We start from the raw sequence: 20735 nt of genomic DNA, 5'->3' as shown, positions 1-20735 counted from the left end.
AGCCACCTGAATGAAAATGGAGCCGGGAATTTCACTACACCACTAAAACGGAAATTGCGTAGGTGGAGAGAGAGAGTCAGAATGAGCGAGAGGACGAAATGAGAGACCGGGAGTTACGCACTAGGAGTCGCGTGACGTCATTTCAAAGTTTGTGCACCACTGCGAGAAATTAAGGTGACATAAGACAAAAAAAATTGCTTGAATCAATTTGAAAATCATATTTTGAAAATGCATTCATGACTGAAAGATTCATTTTTATATTTCTTAAATGGACAAATAAAATTTTTTGATAAAAATATGTTGTTTATCGCAAGAATGCATAAAATATTGCATTTCTATAGCTTTAAAAACTAACATTTCATAGCAGGCCGTGTACTACTTGTCAAGGTTTTTCCCATAACAGATATGGCACCAAAAGTGCATCCAAAATTTTCAATGAACCCACAAGCCCCAATTAAACCAGAAAAAAAAAACTATTCAACAGCACAGCAAGCCAGCAGAAACTTTCAGAGTCAGCAGTTGAAGAACAAAACCTCCAGCGAATCCAGAAGAATCCATCAATTCCAGCATGGTTCGGAGAAGGGTGCTGAGTAATTCGGCCAAGCAGGCTTCGATGAATGCCTATCAGCAGCTGTGGCAGCAACAGCAGTTCACTCGAGCTCCATTTGTTGCCGCGATGCCAGAATATTGGCATTCCGTGTGCAACAAATTCGGTGGCGCCTTGCCGCGAATGGCGGTGATTGCTCCGCCGGAAGTCAGTAGCCGGAAATTGAGTCGTCTGCGTGGCCAGCTAATGAAATCCCACCGAAAAAGCGCTGCGATTCAGAGCTTCATCCCAAACTACGGACTGCAGCAGCATCCTCAAATGCAATTTCAAAGGGGCTATCACAACGCCGGCAATGAATCCTATCCAAGTCAAAGTGCTTCCAAGGCAGCTCTATTGACACCAGGTTGCATTCTAGCTGCTTGTCAAAATCAGTGCTACAGTGCTGGTGTTCCAGCAGTAGGAGTTGCATCCGCGCCACAGCAACAACATCTTCATTTGAATCAAGGAAATTTGTTCAACTATCCGGGGGCAGTTAGTCCCTTGCAATGGCAACAGCAGCAGTATCAAGTGCAGCAGCAACACAAGCAATATCTATTGCAGCAGCAACAGCAGCAGCAGAAGACAGCACCTGTTGGTATTCTGAAGAATTCTTCAAGAACTGGAGCTGGTCAGCAGCTCAATGGGGATTACTTTACTGCCAGTCCTTCTCCAAAAACGAAGAAAGTGACAATCAGGAACACTTCTCCCGCCCCTTCCACATATCAACAACCCATAGTGGAGAAAATTAAACCTTTGCTTGATATTCCGCCGAAGCCAAATAAGAAATCCAAACTGAATACACTGAGAAAAGAGCGACAGCAACTAGAGCAGTTGCAACTGCAACGAGAGCTACTCAAGCAACGAGAATCTATTGAGAATCAAAAAAAACAATTGAAGCGAGGTCATCAAAACCAAAAGGATTCATTGAATCAGACAATCCATCTGGAACCCAATACATGTGCAAGCTTCAATTTCGGAAAATTAGCAGACCGTTTTATAAAAGGCTTTAGTTGCGATTCAGATACAGAGACTCCCATGTTTACGGCAGCCAATGCTAAAATCAAACCACCTAATCAAGAAAATGACAAACCAAAGAACTTTTCTTATGAGGGCAACACACTGGAGAAAAAAACAGAGTTGCAAGCCAAGCCTAAAAAGTTGGATTTGTCCAACAGGGAGAGTAAGGCTTCATCATCGACAGGCTTGCTTGATCGCGTTTCCAAAAGTTTGGATTTGGAAATTGATAGCAGCACCATTACACTGACTACAGAGCAGAATCAGTCAAAAGCGCCATATCAAAGTCGCACTTCTTTGACCGACAAGGCCACGAATACTGGACCAGCAGACCCTCTGAAAAAGTATCTAAAGCCTGGTCCACAGAAAGCCACATCGACTACATCAGCAACTAGTAAAGGATCGCGGAAAATGAACATCAACGAGCTGTTGCGAAACGAAAAAGTCAAGGGGCTGGAAGACAATCCCACGTGGCACTCGCTAATGCAACTGGTGGCTCATATGTGCGAGACCAAGGAGAGCGAGAAGGGCGATAGGGAGCAAAAGAATAGATTGCTGGCAGGATCGGGTGCCGATGGTCATCAGAAGCAATATTCCGTATACTTAATGGTTACCTCTGATGAAGAAGACGACGACAACGACGACAGAACTTTCACCAAGACGAATGGGGAGCTAAAATTGGGCAACCATCAAGGGATTCTTGGGGGGAACGAGTACGTCCAGCGGTGTAGCAATGTCTACCAGGCAGAGCATCCCAGGTAAATTAATGCATATCCATATCATTTCCATAATGAAAAAATTAAGATTTTTTTTAAATATTAAAGCTTGATTGATAAATTATACTCTCAAACCTCTTTCCTAGGCTAATTCGCCACAAACGCTCGAGGAAGAGGTTGAATCCCCGCTTGCGTGATCTTTCCATTCCCTATCCCAATACGCAGACTCAGTTGCCAATGAGAAGACCACTCCACTGGCCCAAGCCGGATTACTCCAAGCCACAGGGTCGTTCGAGTCGTACTCGGAATCCACCACGTGCTCGATCCTACTCCTCAGCCAAGAAGGTTGTGGGCAAGCGAAGTCAGAGATCCTTGAGAGCAACGCTCGATGAGAAGCGAAGCTGGCGTTTGTGGCAGGATCTTCCAATGACCGCCAAAGCTCTGAACAAGGCTTATAGCCGCATGTTGAACCTATCAGGAGCTATCCGAACCTCCACGGAGATATAGAACATCTATGTTTTGTAAACTGACCAACTTTAGATCATCGATGAACACCAAAGTGCAGCTTCGTTCTCCCAAAGTTATATGATTATTTCATTGAAGAACAAAGCTGACCTTCTGTTTTTGTCTTTGATCTGAGATCTTATTCCTGCTACGAATAAAGTATGTTTTTGGCTTTAAAGGTCAACTTCGATTTTTACGTCATACCCACACATCAAAAATGTTGGGGTTCACCGATGTTTTTTTACACACATTTCACGCATAAGAAATATCTCTAAATTATTTATATCCAAAAAACCATAAGAACAACGGATGTTAAAACTACAAGATCCAGTGCAAAATGGCTAATCCATGTGTTATGACCGGTCAACTTTCTGGCAAATCTTTCGTGACCATCGAAAATGCAACTAGTGGCTTGAGCTCAAGCACCGACAACCATGAAATATCCATGGATCTAGGGCAAGGAACTAAGCTCAAGAAAAGTGCTTCGTTCACAGGTTTCGGATCCCATTTTGTCGGTATAACACTGATTCCGGAAAGGAGAAGGAGGGTTTCTGGCGGGGATTGCGAGTACTATCAGCAGCCCAACTTACTGCGAAATCCGTTAGTCGTTCGTAGTGGTAATATACCAAGCGATGGAGAGTGCCATCCCAACTGCCCTTATCGAGGAAATCATCAGGCACAAAACAATTGCGAGCAGCCATCGAATCAATATCATGATCACAGCTATCAGCATGAACAATCTGCACAGAATCAGTCGTGTTATTGTGACAGTAGAACACCCCAGCAAAACCATGGACAGCCATATCACCAGGCACGCTCCCAATCCCAGCCACGCACCCAATCCCATCAAAAGGATCGACATGGCGGCAGTGAATGTGGATGCGATCAACCATCGGGCAGAAGAGCTTACAGGACACCCTCCTCGCACTACATGGAGTACAGGGAGTTCCAGCACAGTCCCAAGCACAATCCTGCTGTAGATTCACAACGAAAGAATCGATTGCAAAAGAAGACCTCGGAGTGCAGTTGTGGATCTCCTGAACCTTTGCCAGAACGCAAACGAGCTCAGAAAACTAAACGGTTGCAAAAACAACCATCTGAATGTAGCTGTGAATCTGAGGAAAAGCATCATGTTCAGAGTAAACGATTGAAGATATCATCATCCGATTGCAGCTGTGGGGATGAACATTCACCGAGGAGACCACAAGTTCAGAGAAAGAGTACCCCGGATAAGAATTATTACCTAAGAAAACCAACTCCAGCAGCTCAAGCTTGTTCCGTGCGTTGCCATGCTCGCTCCCACATTCAAGGACCACCACCTCCACCTCCTGCCCCAAGGCGAAAATGTCCTGCTGCTACACCCCCACCTGTTTGTAGAAAACCCACACCCAAAACCAAGCCAACGAATTCGCCAAAAGGTAAGACCAGGCAATGTAGTGCCTGCAATCGCTGTTCCGACGTAGAAAGCGATGCCACTGACTACGTGGAGCACAGTCGTTCCCGCACGGAGGTACTTAGGAATCCCCTGATTCAATCTCGTTCCGAGTATGATGACAATGGAGTACCTCCCTACGAGAGCTATAGTGAAGAGTGTCCTGTCCAACGAAGAGAACGTTCTCCAAGTTGCAAGCGAACCAAACCGGAGAACCGTAGTCGTGCCTGTAAGGAACCACCAATCTGCTCCAATGAAACCCTAATGGAAAAGCCGGTGAAAAGCTATCGCTTTAGTTGCCCAGAGAATGGCAAATGTTCGTCCTGTCGAAAACTTTGCCCGAAATGCCACAAGGTTCTGGCCCAAAAGAAGAAAACTTCTTCGGCCAAGAAGTGCGCAGCATCGGTGGCCCAAAAATGCTGTCCCATGTGCGGATTACTACCCATGATGCCGAATATTTCCATTCCGGACGTTGGCAGTGTAAGTCAATTGAGGCATAGTTCGAGTTTATGTTCTTCCACAAATAGATTTTCATATCATACCATTACCATATAGTATCTTTTCATAACAGCTGCGCTATAAACACTCAACTGACAGCTAATTTTGTATGGTTTCATCCCAAAGGGCAACCGCATTATCTACAAGACTTTGGGAAGATGTCGACCGAGGAAATTGCCCAAGACTCGATACGAATTGACCATTTGCTGCAAGAAGCGCTGCCAGGGAGGTCGGAACTCGCACTACATGACCGGCACTGTGGCTACGAGTTTGAAGAGAAGGGCCAAGGCGGCGCTGACAGAGGTTAATCCAGTGGCGCCACCGCGGATGTCAAGTCACAGACAGGGTTAGTTTGTACGTAGCATTCAGATACATTCTCTTTAACGCAAAGATCTTTCTTTGAAGGTGTCAGACAATCCCCTTTTCCACCTCAGAATATGCCCAGTCATCCAGTATCTCAGCCGACAGGACACGTTAGGAGTCCGAGCAGAGCAGGTCACTCCTATTTAGACCAAAATCGCTCTAGTCCATCAAGTTCTGCTCCGCCACGCGAGAGACCAGCTGCTCCACCGCCATTTAAAATGCGTTCTCCTTCTGCGAACGTGGTGCAGAAGTCAGAGAAACGGGAGGGGGAAAGATACCAGCATCCTCCCCAGCAAAGACCAAGGACTATGCAGCCCGTTATAGAAATCCATAGTACTGCAAGAGGTCCCTCGAATCCTAAGGAACATACCAGATCCCTTAGATCACAACCAGAACCAGGACCATCAAATAGATCCCAAACAGAACCAGCGAATAGACCACATACAGAACCACCAGCACCCAGTCGATCTAGACCTGAACCCCAGGTTCTACCACCATCTTTGATAGCACCCGCCTCAATGGATGCGGAGATAACCCAGCCCGTTCGACGTGGAGCTTCCTATTTGGGCACTGAGTTGAATCCCTTCTACAGAGGTAGTTTTCTTAGAGTTCGTCACTCAAGGGACTCACCTCAGAACCGCTTGAGTCCCATTCACCAGAGAGGGAAGATCTCGGAGGTGCCGAGGCCGCCAACAGTTCCAGGAATTGGTTTACCCGTAAAGTATACGAGGCTAAGTCAGCTGCAGGCATGGGTATTTGGAGATCCCTTCGTAAAGGGCAAAACCAATACGGGAACCTGGAGCTGGCGTCAAATTTTTGGCCGCAAAAAGAAGCGTCCTGCTTCCAAGGACAAGCCAGCCAAGACAATGGACACCAGTACATAGGCTTAGAGTCTGATGTCTAAATAGAAACTCTTTTAAAAATGAAACATTTCGTCAAAAGCAAAATTATGGGCCATTTCCGAAGTTCAGAGCAGCAGAGAAAAGATGCGGGCCAGGGAAGCCACACAGATCGTTCCCAAGATAGTCAGGCCGAGGTGTGTCCAAATCCACGTCCTGCTCCCCAAAGATCGTGTCCTGGTAGCCTGAATGTTCCAGAGAAAATGTACGTTCTGAAGAACTGCGATCGATGTCAGGACTATAAGGTGCAACCCTGCAATCAAAATTGTAAGTGTCGAAAAAAAAGAGCTCCCTGCTCAAGTCAGTGCGGAATTTCGTATCAGGATAGATCGTCAACGCATTCCCAGGACAGCATTACAGAAGCGGTGGTGCCAAGGACCAAGTTGTCTGAGCCATCAAAGTCCTTAGATGACCTTGCCTCAGATCGTCGAATGGGTGGCAACTGTCCCATATGCCAATTTTGTGGACAAGAGGAGATCCGTCAGCCGGGTCAGAATATGTGCGTGCAGTGCAACGAGAAGATCCAGGCAGCCGTAGACAATTACCATGTGCAGTGCCAAGGACAATGCCAACAGACAGCGGGGCAGCCGTGTCCTTATCAACAAGTACAACCGCAATACCAGCCACAGCTTCAGCCAGCTGGTCAGTGGCAACAGTTAAGTGGAAATCCGTATGAAAACGGTCAACAGCATCAGGGAGAACAACCCTTCAACATAATTGTGCTTCAGGATTGCAACAATCATTCGCTGATCGATCAGCTAACAGCTGCTATAAACCGCGGCGGAGGTCAAGTGCATATGCCAACGGAAGCTCAGTCATCTGAAAATAAAGCCTACCCCAACAACTATCCCAATAACTATCAAAACAATCCACTATCTGGATTTATAGACTACGAGTACGTGGACCCCAATCGCAAGGATTATGGTTACGAACCGGAAAGGGACGATCGGTACGACTATGGATATGATGTGGGTCCTTGGCGCCAGGATCCCTACTGCCAAAGAGATGGTAAGTTGATATATCGTATACTTATGTTAGTAAAGTGGATCATATTTTCTAGGCTATGACGACGACGGCTATCAGAACTACGGATCATGCAACAGCTACGATTGTCCCGCCAAAAACCGTGCCAACCAGAATATAGAATCCCTAGGCACCAATCAAACTGATCAGCCTTGGAGCCAGTCATACGATTATGGCCAATCCAAGAGTTGCACCTGCAGCTGCCAATTCTGCCGCAAGGCTTTCGAAACCAAGGATAAGCTGGCTCTGCTCATTGCCCAGGCCTTAGAGATCTTCATCAGTAATAGTAATACCAAGGAAGAAAAGAAAAGTGAGCAGACCAATAAGACTAAAGCTAAGAAAAAGAAGGTTGCAAAGAGCATGAACCCGGAACCCGACGAAAAGATTCTACCACAGTCCAAGCAGGAGAGTGCAGAGCACGTTGCCAATTTGCCAACGAAGGTAACTCCAAGGTCAAAGACGATGGAAACTCCAAGGTCAAAGACGATGGAAACTCCAAGGTCAAAGACGAAGGAAACTCCACGTTCAAAGACGAAGGAAACTCCACGTTCAAAGACAAAGGAAACTCCACAAGTAAAAGAAACTCAATTGGGAAACGAAAAGAGTAGTAAGGGGAAATTTAGCTACCAATCCACGCAAAGTAACAAGACGATTTCCATCCAAAGTTCCACTCCGAAAGTAGCCAAACATTTGGGACAAGGTTCAAGGTTCAAGGTTGCGGTGGCCCACAACGAATCCAGCCACGATGAAGATAGTATGGTATCGCACAACAAGACGCCATCATTTTTCCTGCCCAACTGCGAGGAACATCGCTGCAAGCGCAATTGCAATGGGCTATGTTCGCGAAAACCGCATGATTGTGATAAAGGTTGCAAGTCGAGATGCCGCGGTCCCTGCTCCAAATCAGGAGGTGGTGATGGACGTAGCCGCAGAAAGGGATCGAAGAAACAGCAGCGATCCAATCAGAGGCACTCCCGTTGCCAGCAGTGCAACCAGGGTGAGGGTCGCCAGTGGCAGGAAGTTAGCGCCAACGATTGTCCGGCGGTCACGAAAACCGGGAATCGAAATTCAGGAGGCAGTGGAGGCGTTGGTAAGAACGCGCTCTTGGGCCTCAGTCCCATTGCCCACTATCGACCCGGAATGCTGCAGTTTCCCGTGAATTACCTCCTGGCGGGCACCAACTTCCGGCGGAGGCTCGTTCGCACCGCCGCCGGCGTAACGTTGCACCAGAAACCGTACTTGGACCAGGCCGATGCCAAGGATCTGCCCAGCTTTCCGTGCCGCCAGAAGACTAGCAGCCCCGACTGTCGAGCACCCGTTAAAAAGTGGCTCTGAGCTCCAGAACGCGTCGCCGAATTATATGCATTGTTGCGTATCGAAGGACCTAGATGGTGATCCTTCGATCCATACAGTGCATACGTTCGCCCAGACGCGTAGTGGCTTATAGTTTTCTTTTTCCAAATTCTTAAGTAGTTTTAGCCTGATCAATATTTCAAAAGTGCAATAAACCGGTTAGAATTCCAACTCCACCAACATCAGATTTTAATGTTTTAAAACTATCTTAACTAACCTTTAACCTACCCCTTTAGTAAATATTAACTACTTGTCTTTTCCTACCCGCATCTGCATTAATCCGTTTATTTGTCTGTTTGCCTCGTTTGCAACAATCCAGCAAATTTCCAACTAATTTCCGGATCTTCCGGCTTCCGTCTTCCGGACGTCCGTCCTTCCGTCCGTCGTTGGCACTGCCGTTTCCGCTTCCTGTGGCCCAGATTAACCGCTCTGAGCGGCGCAAATCAAAAGACGTGGCCAGCAATGAGCCGGGACAAACAATTAACGCCGCAGGCGTTTCCTCATCGCCACCGACCAAAAGTCACTAATCACCGGCAATATTTTGGGAGTTTTCAATCCGTACCTGAACGGGACGTGAACGGACAATGGGCTCGGAATCAAATTGAGCCTGCTGCAGCAGCTTCCTGCACTGCATTTCACACTGCCTCGAAATGAGAAACTAATTTGGTATCCCTGCTGCGTTCGACTTGCCACATGTCCTGCGGAGAGGCTGTCAGGATGGGTACACTGTGGAAAAAATCGGGTAGCGATGCCTGAAAAATGCTCCACTGTGTCTAGAAAGATTTTAAATTATTATGAAATATTTTGCAATAATTTCGGTATTTGAAGCTGGAAAATTCAGCAACAAAATGTATAATTTACTATTAAATTTAGTCCTTAAAAATTCATTTCCTTATAAAGGATGGTATACAAAGCTGATCATTCCTTGTTATTTGGGAAAAAATCATTTGTAATTTGGTAGAAAATATAAAATATATTTAAACATGGCCATAAGTTCGAGCTCAGTGTATAAATGTTAATTGCAACGCACAGCATTCTACGCACTTTTCTTCGCTCAGCAGGACATCCTTTTCCTTGTTATTGTTGTTTGACAACATTTGTTTTTACAATTCCCTGCGTTTCACGTCCTTCTCTTTTCTTACCCCCGCTCCTGTTTTGTGTACAGAGTACGCGCCTTCCCATCTCGATTCCCGTTTCCGCTCGGGAGTAGCCTTAATTTCTGCCCCGCACTCCCGACCTCGAGCAACAGATGAATCCTTGCGAGTTGTGAGCTCCTGCAGGAGGCGGACCTAATCCCATGTGTTGTTTGGCGAACGGGATGCGGGCAGGAAATGCAATTGTCTAGGCTCAAATATTTGGCAAATGCGCCGAGCCATTCATTCAGCGGATGCACGTATCCCATGAGTTGACGATTGGTATCTGTATCTGGCCATTGTTCGGTTTGTTCTTGCCAAACGGAGTCCGTTAGTTCGCTTTCAATTGAACATGTCATGGGTTCACATCTTGAGTATCTCTGTTAGTAATTTATTTGCTTTAAAATAAGTACTAATTAAAAAGTATCTTTTACGAAGCTAGGGATGTATCTTTTTCAGTTTAATGACAACATAAGCCTAGTTAGTTAGCTATCCCTCTCTTTCCGTAGCTAAGTACTTCCCTAAGCCCGTAATCACTTCCCTACCTCCATAAAGACATCCTACTTCCCCTCGAGAAGATCCGCCTACAATCGTGATCGGATTGAATCTGTGTAAGTGGTTTAACTAACAAAGAACCTTCGCCTCATTAGAGATTTCCCTTCGGAGACAATCCGAAGCCACGGAGCTTTCCACACCAGTTTTCTGCCATTTATCTGTGTTCTATGCGTGGATTGTTCTGGGGCATGTTGTTGTGGGTTTTCGTTAGTTTATTGCCCGGTGGGTTGGACCACAAACCATTTACGTGACACGTTTTGTAAGTTCCCATTGCGGACAATGGTGTTGTTGCCGTTAATCAGATTCACGGAGCATTTCTTCATCGCCGTTCTCTTTATTTACTTTCATTGTTATCATTTGAAAATGCCTTAATCCGAATTTATGAAACGAAAGCGGAAGTCGGCTGTGGCTTGTTGCCCCATTGTCTCCGGTATTCGGTGCCCGGTTTCCCAGCTCCCGGTGATATACCCATCAGATCTTGCCTTGGATGCTACACTTGAGATAAATCATTTGCAAGATCTTATCAGATAAAAGAAAATTCTATTTCAGTTTTAATAGCGCAACTAACTAGAATATATCATATTTTTACGTGTAAATTAAGAAAAGAAAAGTAAGATACATAGTTAAAGATTTATGTACAATATTTCTTTAAGTGTATAATCCCTGGCCGACTGTGTGGCCTTTCGTTGCAATGTTTGTGTCTGCCAGTTTCTTTACGAGCGCGTCTTATTTTTCCAGCTTTTTTTTTATTTACGGTTACTTGATTTCGTTTTATTATTATTCCACTGATCGATTCGAACGTTTTCTCGTAATAAGATTTCAGTTGGAAACTTGAGAAAAACCAGGAAAAAGCGAGGAAAACGGGGGAAAACATGACAGCTGCTACGCCTCCGGCGAAATTCTACGAAGGAAAACGATGAAAACTTTATGACGGAAGATGCCACACAATCTGTTTATTGATTTATAGTCTGGCGAAAGAGCCAATAAAACTGGAGTCTGCTTGGGCTTAGTTCTACGGAGGGGAATCCCCCCGATGGGATCGTTAAAATTACCATCCTATTCCAACACTCGCTGCATCTACTTTCTGTATATTTTTGTAGACCTTTAATGACTGTGGATGCCTAGATGGAGCCAAAAGAAATTTTCAAAACTATATATATATGGCTCGTAAATCGTTTAGCTCGGGGTTGGTTTGGCTCTATAAATAGCTGGCGACACCCCGAATATGGGATGGATATTTTTGGGAATTCGATATATTTCCACGGCACACGCCCCCCCCATTCCCAATCCCAGCTCCCGATCTCCATCCCCACACAGCTGCCAGATGTAGAAACATGCGTGTAAATCAACTATCGTGGCCGATCGTGTTGGGGGATTTAACTTCCTTTGCCGGCAATTTATGCGCAAACACAATCCGGACCCGGGCACGTAATTGAAAATCAACAAAGCTAAGCAAATATCCACCCAGGCATTCCTTTTGGGCAATTATCAGCCGGACACACAGAAATTGCCTCACTGCGTCACGTACGTGCGCCTAAGTAAACATCCTTTTCGGGTCTCTCCTGCCACGGCATTATAATATACATATATATATTGTTTTTTTTGGCAACTCTCATTGCACATCCTGTGTCCAAGGCGATTCTTATCGCCTTCGAGATACCCGTACCTAATGCGTAGATTCAAATTCCGATTCCTGGCCAGACAATAGGGAAAAAACGTTGCAATTGGACGCAAGGCAGCTGTTTTGGCTTGGGTTCGTATATGGGCAGGATGAGCCGGTGATTAACTGTATGTGCACTTAGAAAAAACCCATGCAGGATTATAATATTAGTGAATAAATATTGAAGGAAAGGGTTTCATGCTTGATCACTTTTATATTGATATTAAAATGGTCTAAGCCCTATATTTTATTCATAAAAATCAAAAAGTACTTTTCACGTTTTCTTTGATTTTAGTACATTATAAAATAGTGTCTAAGGGACTTGGTTTCTGGGTACACATTTTTCTCCGTGTGTCCTTATTTACGCGCGTCCTTCGCATCGCAATTAGAAATGATTAGAACGACGCCGCAATCAATTAAGAAAAATGGTACCTACTCAATTTATTTGCCCGGCGATCGACAACTGCTGATAAACAAGCCATTAGATGCACTTGAGATCGCAACAGGACACCGCTTCAAAGAGGAGCTGCTGCATCTGCGCTGCAATTCGAGTGCAGCTGATCGATCCTGCACCTACGCACCTTTTTCAGGGCGTACGCGTGCCCGTGGGCGGGGTGATGGTACGGGGAGGGGGCGTGGTCCTGCAACTGCTGATAAAATTTCCAAGTAAAAACTGGCGTAACTCGATCAGCGGCATGATCCCGCCTCACGCGATGGTTAAAAGGATTCCAGCACGCACTTGACAGCTCTCCACACATGGCTGACCTACAGTACATATAAATACATATATATATATATATATGTATATAGTATGCCATATGCTATACCATTACGATTCGAATCCCCAAAAAGGATCTCCAGAGTTATCCAGATATCGCTTGGCATGCGTGCCAGCCGCAAAACATTGAAATGCTTTTTAGTGCGCGGCAGGAAAAGGATTTCCTGTAATTACTCGTCGATCAATGCTGGCTGAATAATTAGGAACGTTCCAAGAAATTAATGAGTCAGTTACTTAAAGAATAAATGAATGCACAAGTGCATGGGCATAATGATAAATCTTTAAAATTTGTTAATGAATATGGTGATAAATTAGGTGTCAAGTCAAGGTCTGTCATAGAAAACGTGGAATTACTTAAAGAAAGTACAAAATATAAAGGTTATGGATATCTGTATATTTATATTTATAACATAATAATTTCAAATTTTATTTTTTAATTAACTACTCCTTAAAATACTTTTTTTCAACTGCGTACAGAAGTGTCAAACCAATAGTACTTCGAAGCAAAGATCTAATGGAAACTCGATGACAGCTTCCTAAAAAGATTTTTAGAACATTCGAATGCAGGGATTAACCCAACGGATTGCCTTTCTCTGGTTGTATGTGAATTTTTCGTTTCCTTAATACCCCTATAAATAAGAATACAAATACCATAAAGTCTGTTTTCAAATCCCTTAATCCTTGAACAAAAAAGTTCATGCAGCTAAAGTTAACCCACATTTCTGTAGGCCAAGGGAGCATTTGTATTTCCTCCTTTCTGGAAGCCAGAGAACCTTTTTTCATTGACCTTAGCTGTTGACTCAATAAGCAGGAAAGATTGTTCGAAATGCGGGTCTGCATATACACTGAAACAAAAAATTTACTCTTTTCAATATATTAACAAAAAGTAATTCAGTAATTAATTTTATAATTCTTCGCTTTGATATGGCTTATTTATATAAATTAGTTATTTATTTACATATATAAAAAACCTATTTTTTTTAAATTAATACTTAAGAACAAAAATTATAGGTAATGCAACAAGTATAAACTATTTTTTTTAAATTTTAAATCTCTTATTAACACTAATTTCTTTCTGTACGCGATCTACAAATATGTCCACAGCTGTTGGCGAGAGAAACTGCAGAGCTGAGAAGCCGGGCCGAAATTCGAACTCGAATTCGAAGAGAGCGCAGTCAACAAAAACCGCTGCACGAGCACGATCGCAATCAGTTGAGAACGTGGAGCGCGCGCGAGCAGAACGCAGATAGAGCTACATTTCTGAGCTTCATTTAGATTTGCAGTGCGCATTACTCACTCATCCGCCAGATACAAAGATACGTTTCGCAGTACGCCTGACGATTGCAACTGGCAAACTGGATTTACCACCCCAAAAAAAAATAAAAGAAATAATAAAAAATAGAAAACCAAAACAATAGCCACAACTACAACTCGTGTTAAGTGAAAAACGAAGCCAATTGCAGCAGCAACCAAAAACTTTCAAAACCCGAGCCATAGCGAAATAGGAAAAGTAGTTCAGAGCGTGAAAAATACGTTATATGCTGCAAAAGTTGTGAAACGAAACGTATCCGAGAGATACAATCCCATTGGGAGAGCGAGAGCCCAGCAAAGTGCAGTTTCCAGAAGCAGATACCATTCAAACATATTTATAACCCAACCGAAACCAAACAAATAATAAAGGCTGAAAAATTCGAATACACCCAAAAAAAACAAATTTTCCAACAACTCAACCTCGACGACGACGATTCGCAAGACAAACTATTGTTGGATTAACATTTTTTTGATCAAGGTAAGTCGGTTTACATATGCTGTTTTCATTTTTTTTTATGGCCATCATTAACACTCAAAAGCATTCCGAAGGTTTAAGTTGACTTGGCTTTTATAGTTGCTATGTAGCTGTCTTGCAGTCCAAAACCGACAAAAGTTGGCTGTCAGTTTTTGATGTGACTCTGGCTAATTGACCTCCAAGCTGGTGTTTTCATAATTAAGCTAAAACGAAGCCGAGCGGTAGTAACAAATTGAAAGTTCACGTAGAGTTTTTGAATACATATTTCAAGATATCTTGAGGTTCGGCATTTGCAAAGGGAAATAACCCACAGCATGTACAGATATAGGGCTAAGATACATATTTTGGGCCAAAGATAGTTCCAAAAAGACGAAGACCACCTTGTGCTGCTCGACTGATCCCTTAATACCATACAATTTCGTTCTGTGCACCAACAAAGCGACACTTAAAATGCCAAGACGGCAGCTGCAAACAGAAATGCTGTGGCCAAGTCGATAAAGATGCATTCGGCTGGATGGTTTCGTGGTTTCCCCAGTTATTGACCCGTTTCTCTGTTCGTTCTGTTCTTCTTGCTCATACTGAATGCGCGCGCATGCGCAAAGGATATGGAGTTGTATGGGCGTCGAGGGTTGCAGCAGGAGCAGGAGTGGCATTCCGTTTGCCCCGCGTGTTCTGGGTAATCTTTGCAGCTGCAGGACTGAACGATCTGCACCTGGCCTCGCCCGCTTAATTAATTTCCCAGCTGACTCAGCAGCTCGGCGTCGTTCTTTCTCGGGCGGGCAAATGACAAACCTCTGACTATGCCATTCACTTTGATAAGCACTTACTGGGCCATTGGGCTGGGCAGGGCAGGGGATCCACTTCCTGCTGACCCACGGGCTGAAGCCAGGAGCTGGGGATCGGCTGCAATGGCTCACTTCGCGATGACACGTGCGAGGCGTGAACAGTGAATCCCCTACTTTCTTCGTTCCCATCACATCCATTTTAATTTACTTGCACATTTGACAAGACTCAAAGCGATTCGAAATGCATTTGGCGCCATTTGGCCGCACGGTACTTATATTTTTAAACGCATCAGCGACAACAAGACCGAAAGTCGTCACACATCCGTCCATCACACATTGGGGGCCACAGTGCCGCACACTGAGCGAAAAGGTTGTGTGCGAACAAATAGCTCTCAAAAAATTTAAAATATTTAAAACTAAAAGTACAACCATTTGGATTATATACTTTATTTCAACTCTGCATTTTGATATTTAACTCTGAGTTGCATAGTGACTTTTTCTCTCAGTGTGCGGCGAAATGATGAATGGGGCTGTTGGGGGCAGACAGAGACGGCGCGACAGCGTCACAGTGGCACTGACTGAGACGGCAATAGCAGACGTCAGGCAGACGATGTAGTTGCGCTGCCTTCGCCTCGATGGCGTTACATGATTTGTAGTATCAGCAAACATACGTCACAACAACAACAAAAACAACGGCAAGATGTGGCAGCATGTGCACAAATGCAATCCGGTTCGCTTGCCCGCCTGCTAGACGAGCAAAAAATGTTTATTTTTAACAATATTCCACAGATTATCATCTGTCGTCGTCTGATGCACTCCGATGAATGGGCGAGTTTGTTGCCTTGAAGGCGGCTAGCCAAGAAAATGAGGCTTACATTTTAGCAAATTAACAAAACAACGGACTGATTATTAGCATGATATGAAAATTTCTCACTACTTACTTAGTCATTTGGTCCAAATATCGCCGGCGATAAGCCACTGGCCCCCTCACATTAGTCAGAATAGTTATTGTGCTTCTTCAATCTCAAAATATTACATAATATGTAAATACACATTTTTGAAAATTTTGAAAAATTAAGTTTTGTGCCTGTCGCCCTGTAAAATTCATAAAAATTCTGATCCGCGGAGAGGAATCTGTTTCGTCGAGCGGAAACCGCTTGAAAGATGAAAAGGCAAGCCTGGAGAAAGAGGAAATTGTGGGGCATAAACACCCGCCGACAAAAACAGACAAGATACACAGATACACACTCGAAACACCGAGAATCACATATATTTGGCGGATAGCAAATTACGCACTTAAAGTGCTCGCCAAATGACAGGAAACGCGTCATTTTTACGAACTTCAAATTACGATTTTTTTTAGCGTTTCCTTGTCTTCCGAACACTTAAAGTTCTGCTGCATGTGTGTGAGTGTTGGTTTAGTGGCTGCTACTAAGTAGCATGAGAAGGCAGACTCTATATACTTTCGTGGATGCAATTAAAACTGGCGCACATTTCCTCATTTATTTGTGCGAGTGTATTGGCGGGCATTTCCTTGAAAAAGGAACATGGGGGTGTGCATCCTGTGCGCAGCGGATATGCGAACGTTGCACCGACGACTCAACTTCCTGCCATTGACTTTTGTCAACCGAATAGTAACTGAAAACCATTTCCCTTTCCTTTTCCTTTTTCCATTTCCATCCATCCATCCATCCACCGAAAACAAAGCGAAGCGTGAAAAACAACGCGTGCTGAGCACGAGCTACCGATCAACTCGAATGTCAATGCCATATGCTGTATGTACATATATGCTACAGGGTATACTATAGTTGGCTCCCCACCCCGACAACACGAATCAATCACTTCGAAACTCAACTTGGGTGGGTGGAGGTGCATTCGAGTCAACGGAAGCCTCGCAGACAGCTCCGTTCGGCAATTGCTGACTAATCCGCTCTGGTTTTCCACTTTTCCGCTTTTCACACGCTTTTCCCGCGCGTGGGAGTGAGAAACCGAAATGAACTTCAAGTGCCTTTATTGGCTTCTAACGTGGGCGGAAGTGAATGCAGTTTGAACCAAATGTCAAGAAGATTGCATACTAATTTGAGTTAATATATCATTTAGTTAGGATCGTATTATAATGGATAAGTGATTTGAGGGCCAATGCCTCATGGGTGGGCTTAGTTTTTCCCACTTCAAATTGAATTTGAAATAATGTGAAATAATTGAATTCACAGAGCATCTTCAATTTTTAAGTTCGCCCGCTGGGTGACCACCCGAAGTTAGGCTAGACTTAGGTATTCTTAATGGGTCATTCTCCACCAGGGGGTTCTTCTTCGAGGGCTTTGTTATTTCCAACTAATGGTGTCTGGAGTGTCGCTCTACTAAATGTTTCAAATTGTTTATGCCATCCGCTGTGATTCACCATTTGGTTTTGATTGGCGTGAGCTACATTAATCGTAACTTTAGATTCGATGGATGCATTACCTATATATACAAACTACTTTGATGAATTTCTAGGGGTGATTGCTCTGAATGTTTGTTTGGAAATAAGTAAGTAAATAAATATATATTCCCAGAAGAATCAAGAGTGAATATTTTTAAAAACTCATGCATATATACATATATCAGAAATGGCGATAAAGATATACCCTATTTCCTTTTGCCAGCTTGAGTCACAGTTCGTGGGAATTTCTTTGAAGCCGCCAATGGGCTGTGTAATTAAAACCACTGCGACTCCTTACGCATTTCCTTTGAACGGAAGCTCCGGGGAGTTCATTCCGGAAAACTATTAAGGTTCCCTTTTGGCGAACTGGGAATCTCGACGCGGCTCTTCCGCCGGCTCTTTCCCGTTCCCATTGCCATTCTTACCCACATTCGCATTGACACCTTTTATGATCCGTCGGCGGATGTATGTATATATATAGGTATATATGTATTTTTATTTTGTTTAATACCCCCATTTCGGTGGCTCTTTGTTTTGCTCGCCACATTCGCAGCTGCCAATTGGGCTGGTAATTATTTCCGTTCCACTCTGTTTTGACCTCATCACCAGCACCACGTCCTCCTCGGGCCGGATTCCCCTAATCTCTGACCATCTTGCTTGTAATCGCAATCGCAGCTTGGCCTGTGTTTCTATGTCAGCCACATGCCGATACCGCCGGCCCCGCCCCCCTTGCTTCCACCCATTCAAATGTGACCGCCGGATCGATATGACAGCCACCGCTTCGTAATGATTATTCAGCGCTTCCTTTCGCTCGCCATCCGCCGCGATCCGCTGACGCCGCCCATTCCGGCAGCAAGGTCAGATTTAATAACGAAATATTAATTCGAAAAGGAAGTTCTGCAGTCGGTAGGCGAATAACAGATACCCTGACTCAAAGTATAGCAAAAGTAAGTTCATTCACAGCAAATTTGCCTGTTAAGCTGGATGATTTTTTGAAGTTTTTGTATTTTATTAGGGATTATATGTAAATTCATATCATTAAAATTATAATCGCTTATAATCTTTTTGCCAATATACCCTGCAATCGTGAGAGAGCGAGGGTCATCACACTTGTGATGTGTACAAATCGGCGTATGCGTGTTATTATTTATATTAGTATGCGCTTGTTTTGTTGTTTCTTGCTGTTGTAGCGATTAAAACAATTGCCAGCTTGTGAAAGCATTTCCGTTGTACTAAACCTCACCCCTGCCCCCCCACTTCCACGCCAATGTGCCGCTTTCCCCCACAAAACGTGAATCACAAGCATTAATCAGCAATTCTTACTCCACTTCCAGAACCCAAACGTTGCGAACGGAAGCGAAATGCAAGTGGAATCGAGCTATCCCAAATACGCCGGACGTGTGCCACCTTTGGATCTCACCCAGGTGAACGGAGGCCAGGATCTGTGGGGCGGCGGTGGTGGCGGCAGTAACGCATCCGCCAGGCGCCATCTGCATCATCCCTATCAAATGCTGGACAAGTGCCGCGGCGGTGTAACCCTGATCAGTGCATCATCCGCCACCTCATCCACCACCTCCTCCGACGACAATAACAATCGACTGATGAGCGCTGATGACGGCACCACCAGTCTGCTGCATCCCTTGGGCTCCGATGGTCTGCCTCTGGATCCGCGCGATTGGACGCGAGCGGATGTCTGGAAGTGGCTCATCAACATGGCCGTATCCGAGGGACTGGAGGTCACCGCCGAACTGCCACAGAAATTCCCCATGAACGGCAAGGCATTGTGCCTGATGAGCCTCGATATGTACCTGTGCCGAGTTCCCGTGGGCGGCAAGATGCTCTACCGCGACTTCCGGGTGCGACTCGCCCGAGCAATGGCCCTGCTATCATAGGGATATATATCTCATATATCTCACGGATATCCAGTCCTCTCTATGGTTGTACATATGTCTAGGATTCGGTTAGTTCTAGTTCTAGTTATGTTAGCTTATAATGCCTAGTCGTTAGTTCTGCTCGTCATTTAAGTATTAGCGATAATATTCTGCATTTCAATATTGTCAAAGATTGCTCCAAGTTTTCAATTCATTTTGGAAGAGATTGGATTGGAGTGAATAGAAGAAAAGATTGAGGTTACAATGCTGTCCTATTAGTTAACTAAGTTCGCATATGATGAAAATATAAAATGAAATTTTATAACTGAACAAGCTGGTGTATTTATTGAAGAAACTCGTTGGTAATTCAATAGTTAAATATATTGGTTTTAAAATATAATATCTCTATCATCTCTATCTTCAGAATAGCTTCTTTTAAAAGTGTAATCATACTTCTCAACGAATCCGGAATACCCTTCACCATTAGTAGAACTTTAGGGCTATGAGACTTAATGTTCTGTTTATGTCTTTCACAATTCCCCCAGACAAACTCGCATTGACAAGTGAAATAGACGTTTGCCCAATTAGCACATCATTAAGTCCCAACAAATGCTTCGAGTTGAAATTTTTGGATGGAGCCACACACCACTCACACCCTTAAAAATACACACAGACAAGTGCAGTAAACTCATTGTTATTGTTGGCCAGAAGTTAGTGCCAACATTTGTTTAGGCCCGGACCATACATAGATCACCAGAAAGTGTTTATTTTCCGAAGACTTTTAGGCTGTGTAATTAATGTGGGTGGGGCGATGGGGAAACAGGAGTTACGACTTGGTAAATAGGGAAAGATGCTACTACTTAAGATACTTCACATTAATTAAAAGAAAATTTAGTAAATATATAAAAATGACCATTGAAAAGTACATTGTACATCCTTCAATAGAAGTAATTTATAAATATGCATTACATTTTACATTTTATATAAGATCTAATCATAGTCTAGTTGAATTTCCAAATAATACAGGAAGTTAAAGAAAAGAAGAAAAAAAGAGGCAAATGCAACCCAAATTTCCCATTTAAAATTCAGCTGTTGCAAAAAACGCAACGGAACAATTATGACAATAACAATAACAATAACGGATAACGATAATCAGCATCGGTAGTCAAATAGAACCCGGATAGATACAAAGATACATCCGTGTGTGGGCGAGTGAGTGCGATGACATATACAAATGCATATATACATATGTATAGTATGTATATATATACAGATTCAAAGCGCTCCATCCGCCCGTGCATCCGCTCATTTGATTTGGGTTTTTCTTTTTGTGCCTCCTATGAATGGGCAGATACAC

The 20735-nt window shown here is 43.9% G+C and overlaps 4 protein-coding genes across 5 annotated transcripts; all 4 read left to right on the top strand.

The window, feature by feature from the left end:
* Positions 1-369: 369 nt before the first annotated feature.
* On the top strand, positions 370-2998 carry LOC6735160. The gene is made up of 2 exons (XM_016181608.3): positions 370-2358; positions 2463-2998. The coding sequence occupies exons 1-2, from the start codon at positions 569-571 to the stop codon at positions 2821-2823; spliced, it is 2151 nt and encodes a 716-aa protein (XP_016028442.1). The 5' UTR covers positions 370-568; the 3' UTR covers positions 2824-2998.
* A 20-nt stretch (positions 2999-3018) lies between these two features.
* LOC6735159 (serine/arginine repetitive matrix protein 1) lies at positions 3019-6002 on the top strand. The gene is made up of 3 exons (XM_016181609.3): positions 3019-4732; positions 4877-5096; positions 5156-6002. Exons 1-3 carry the CDS (start codon positions 3158-3160, stop codon positions 5995-5997), a joined length of 2637 nt encoding a protein of 878 aa, XP_016028441.1. The 5' UTR covers positions 3019-3157; the 3' UTR covers positions 5998-6002.
* A 33-nt stretch (positions 6003-6035) lies between these two features.
* LOC27207454 lies at positions 6036-8573 on the top strand. 2 transcript variants are annotated; one of them, XM_016183138.3, is made up of 3 exons: positions 6036-7020; positions 7073-7642; positions 7701-7855. In XM_016183138.3, exons 1-3 carry the CDS (start codon positions 6036-6038, stop codon positions 7715-7717), a joined length of 1572 nt encoding a protein of 523 aa, XP_016028439.2. In that variant the 3' UTR covers positions 7718-7855. The 2 variants fall into 2 exon arrangements, with proteins under 2 accessions (XP_016028439.2, XP_016028440.2); XM_016183139.3 differs by having other exon boundaries at positions 7073-8573.
* Positions 8574-13687: 5114 nt separating this feature from the next.
* On the top strand, positions 13688-19708 carry LOC6735158. Its single transcript, XM_016181610.3, has 2 exons — positions 13688-14303; positions 18842-19708. Exon 2 carries the CDS (start codon positions 18869-18871, stop codon positions 19397-19399), a length of 531 nt encoding a protein of 176 aa, XP_016028438.1. The 5' UTR covers positions 13688-14303; positions 18842-18868; the 3' UTR covers positions 19400-19708.
* Positions 19709-20735: the final 1027 nt, after the last annotated feature.

The sequence above is a fragment of the Drosophila simulans genome, chromosome 2R (genome assembly GCF_016746395.2).
Source record: "Drosophila simulans strain w501 chromosome 2R, Prin_Dsim_3.1, whole genome shotgun sequence".
NCBI classification, from domain to species: domain Eukaryota; kingdom Metazoa; phylum Arthropoda; class Insecta; order Diptera; family Drosophilidae; genus Drosophila; species Drosophila simulans.
Note: the sequence above shows the minus strand (reverse complement) of the source record. Positions and strands in the feature narration are given on the sequence as shown.

Bases quoted from the DNA above. Each gene is read 5' to 3' on its own strand.
- LOC6735158 (XM_016181610.3), top strand. From the start codon at position 18,869: ATGCAAGTGGAATCGAGCTATCCCAAATACGCCGGACGTGTGCCACCT.
- LOC27207454 (XM_016183139.3), top strand. From the start codon at position 6,036: ATGAAACATTTCGTCAAAAGCAAAATTATGGGCCATTTCCGAAGTTCA. The intron at 7,021-7,072 runs GTAAGTTGATAT...CATATTTTCTAG, and splicing joins TCCCTACTGCCAAAGAGATG to GCTATGACGACGACGGCTAT.
- LOC6735159 (XM_016181609.3), top strand. From the start codon at position 3,158: ATGGCTAATCCATGTGTTATGACCGGTCAACTTTCTGGCAAATCTTTC. The intron at 4,733-4,876 runs GTAAGTCAATTG...TTCATCCCAAAG, and splicing joins CCATTCCGGACGTTGGCAGT to GGCAACCGCATTATCTACAA. The intron at 5,097-5,155 runs GTTAGTTTGTAC...CTTTCTTTGAAG, and splicing joins GATGTCAAGTCACAGACAGG to GTGTCAGACAATCCCCTTTT.
- LOC6735160 (XM_016181608.3), top strand. From the start codon at position 569: ATGGTTCGGAGAAGGGTGCTGAGTAATTCGGCCAAGCAGGCTTCGATG. The intron at 2,359-2,462 runs GTAAATTAATGC...CCTCTTTCCTAG, and splicing joins TACCAGGCAGAGCATCCCAG to GCTAATTCGCCACAAACGCT.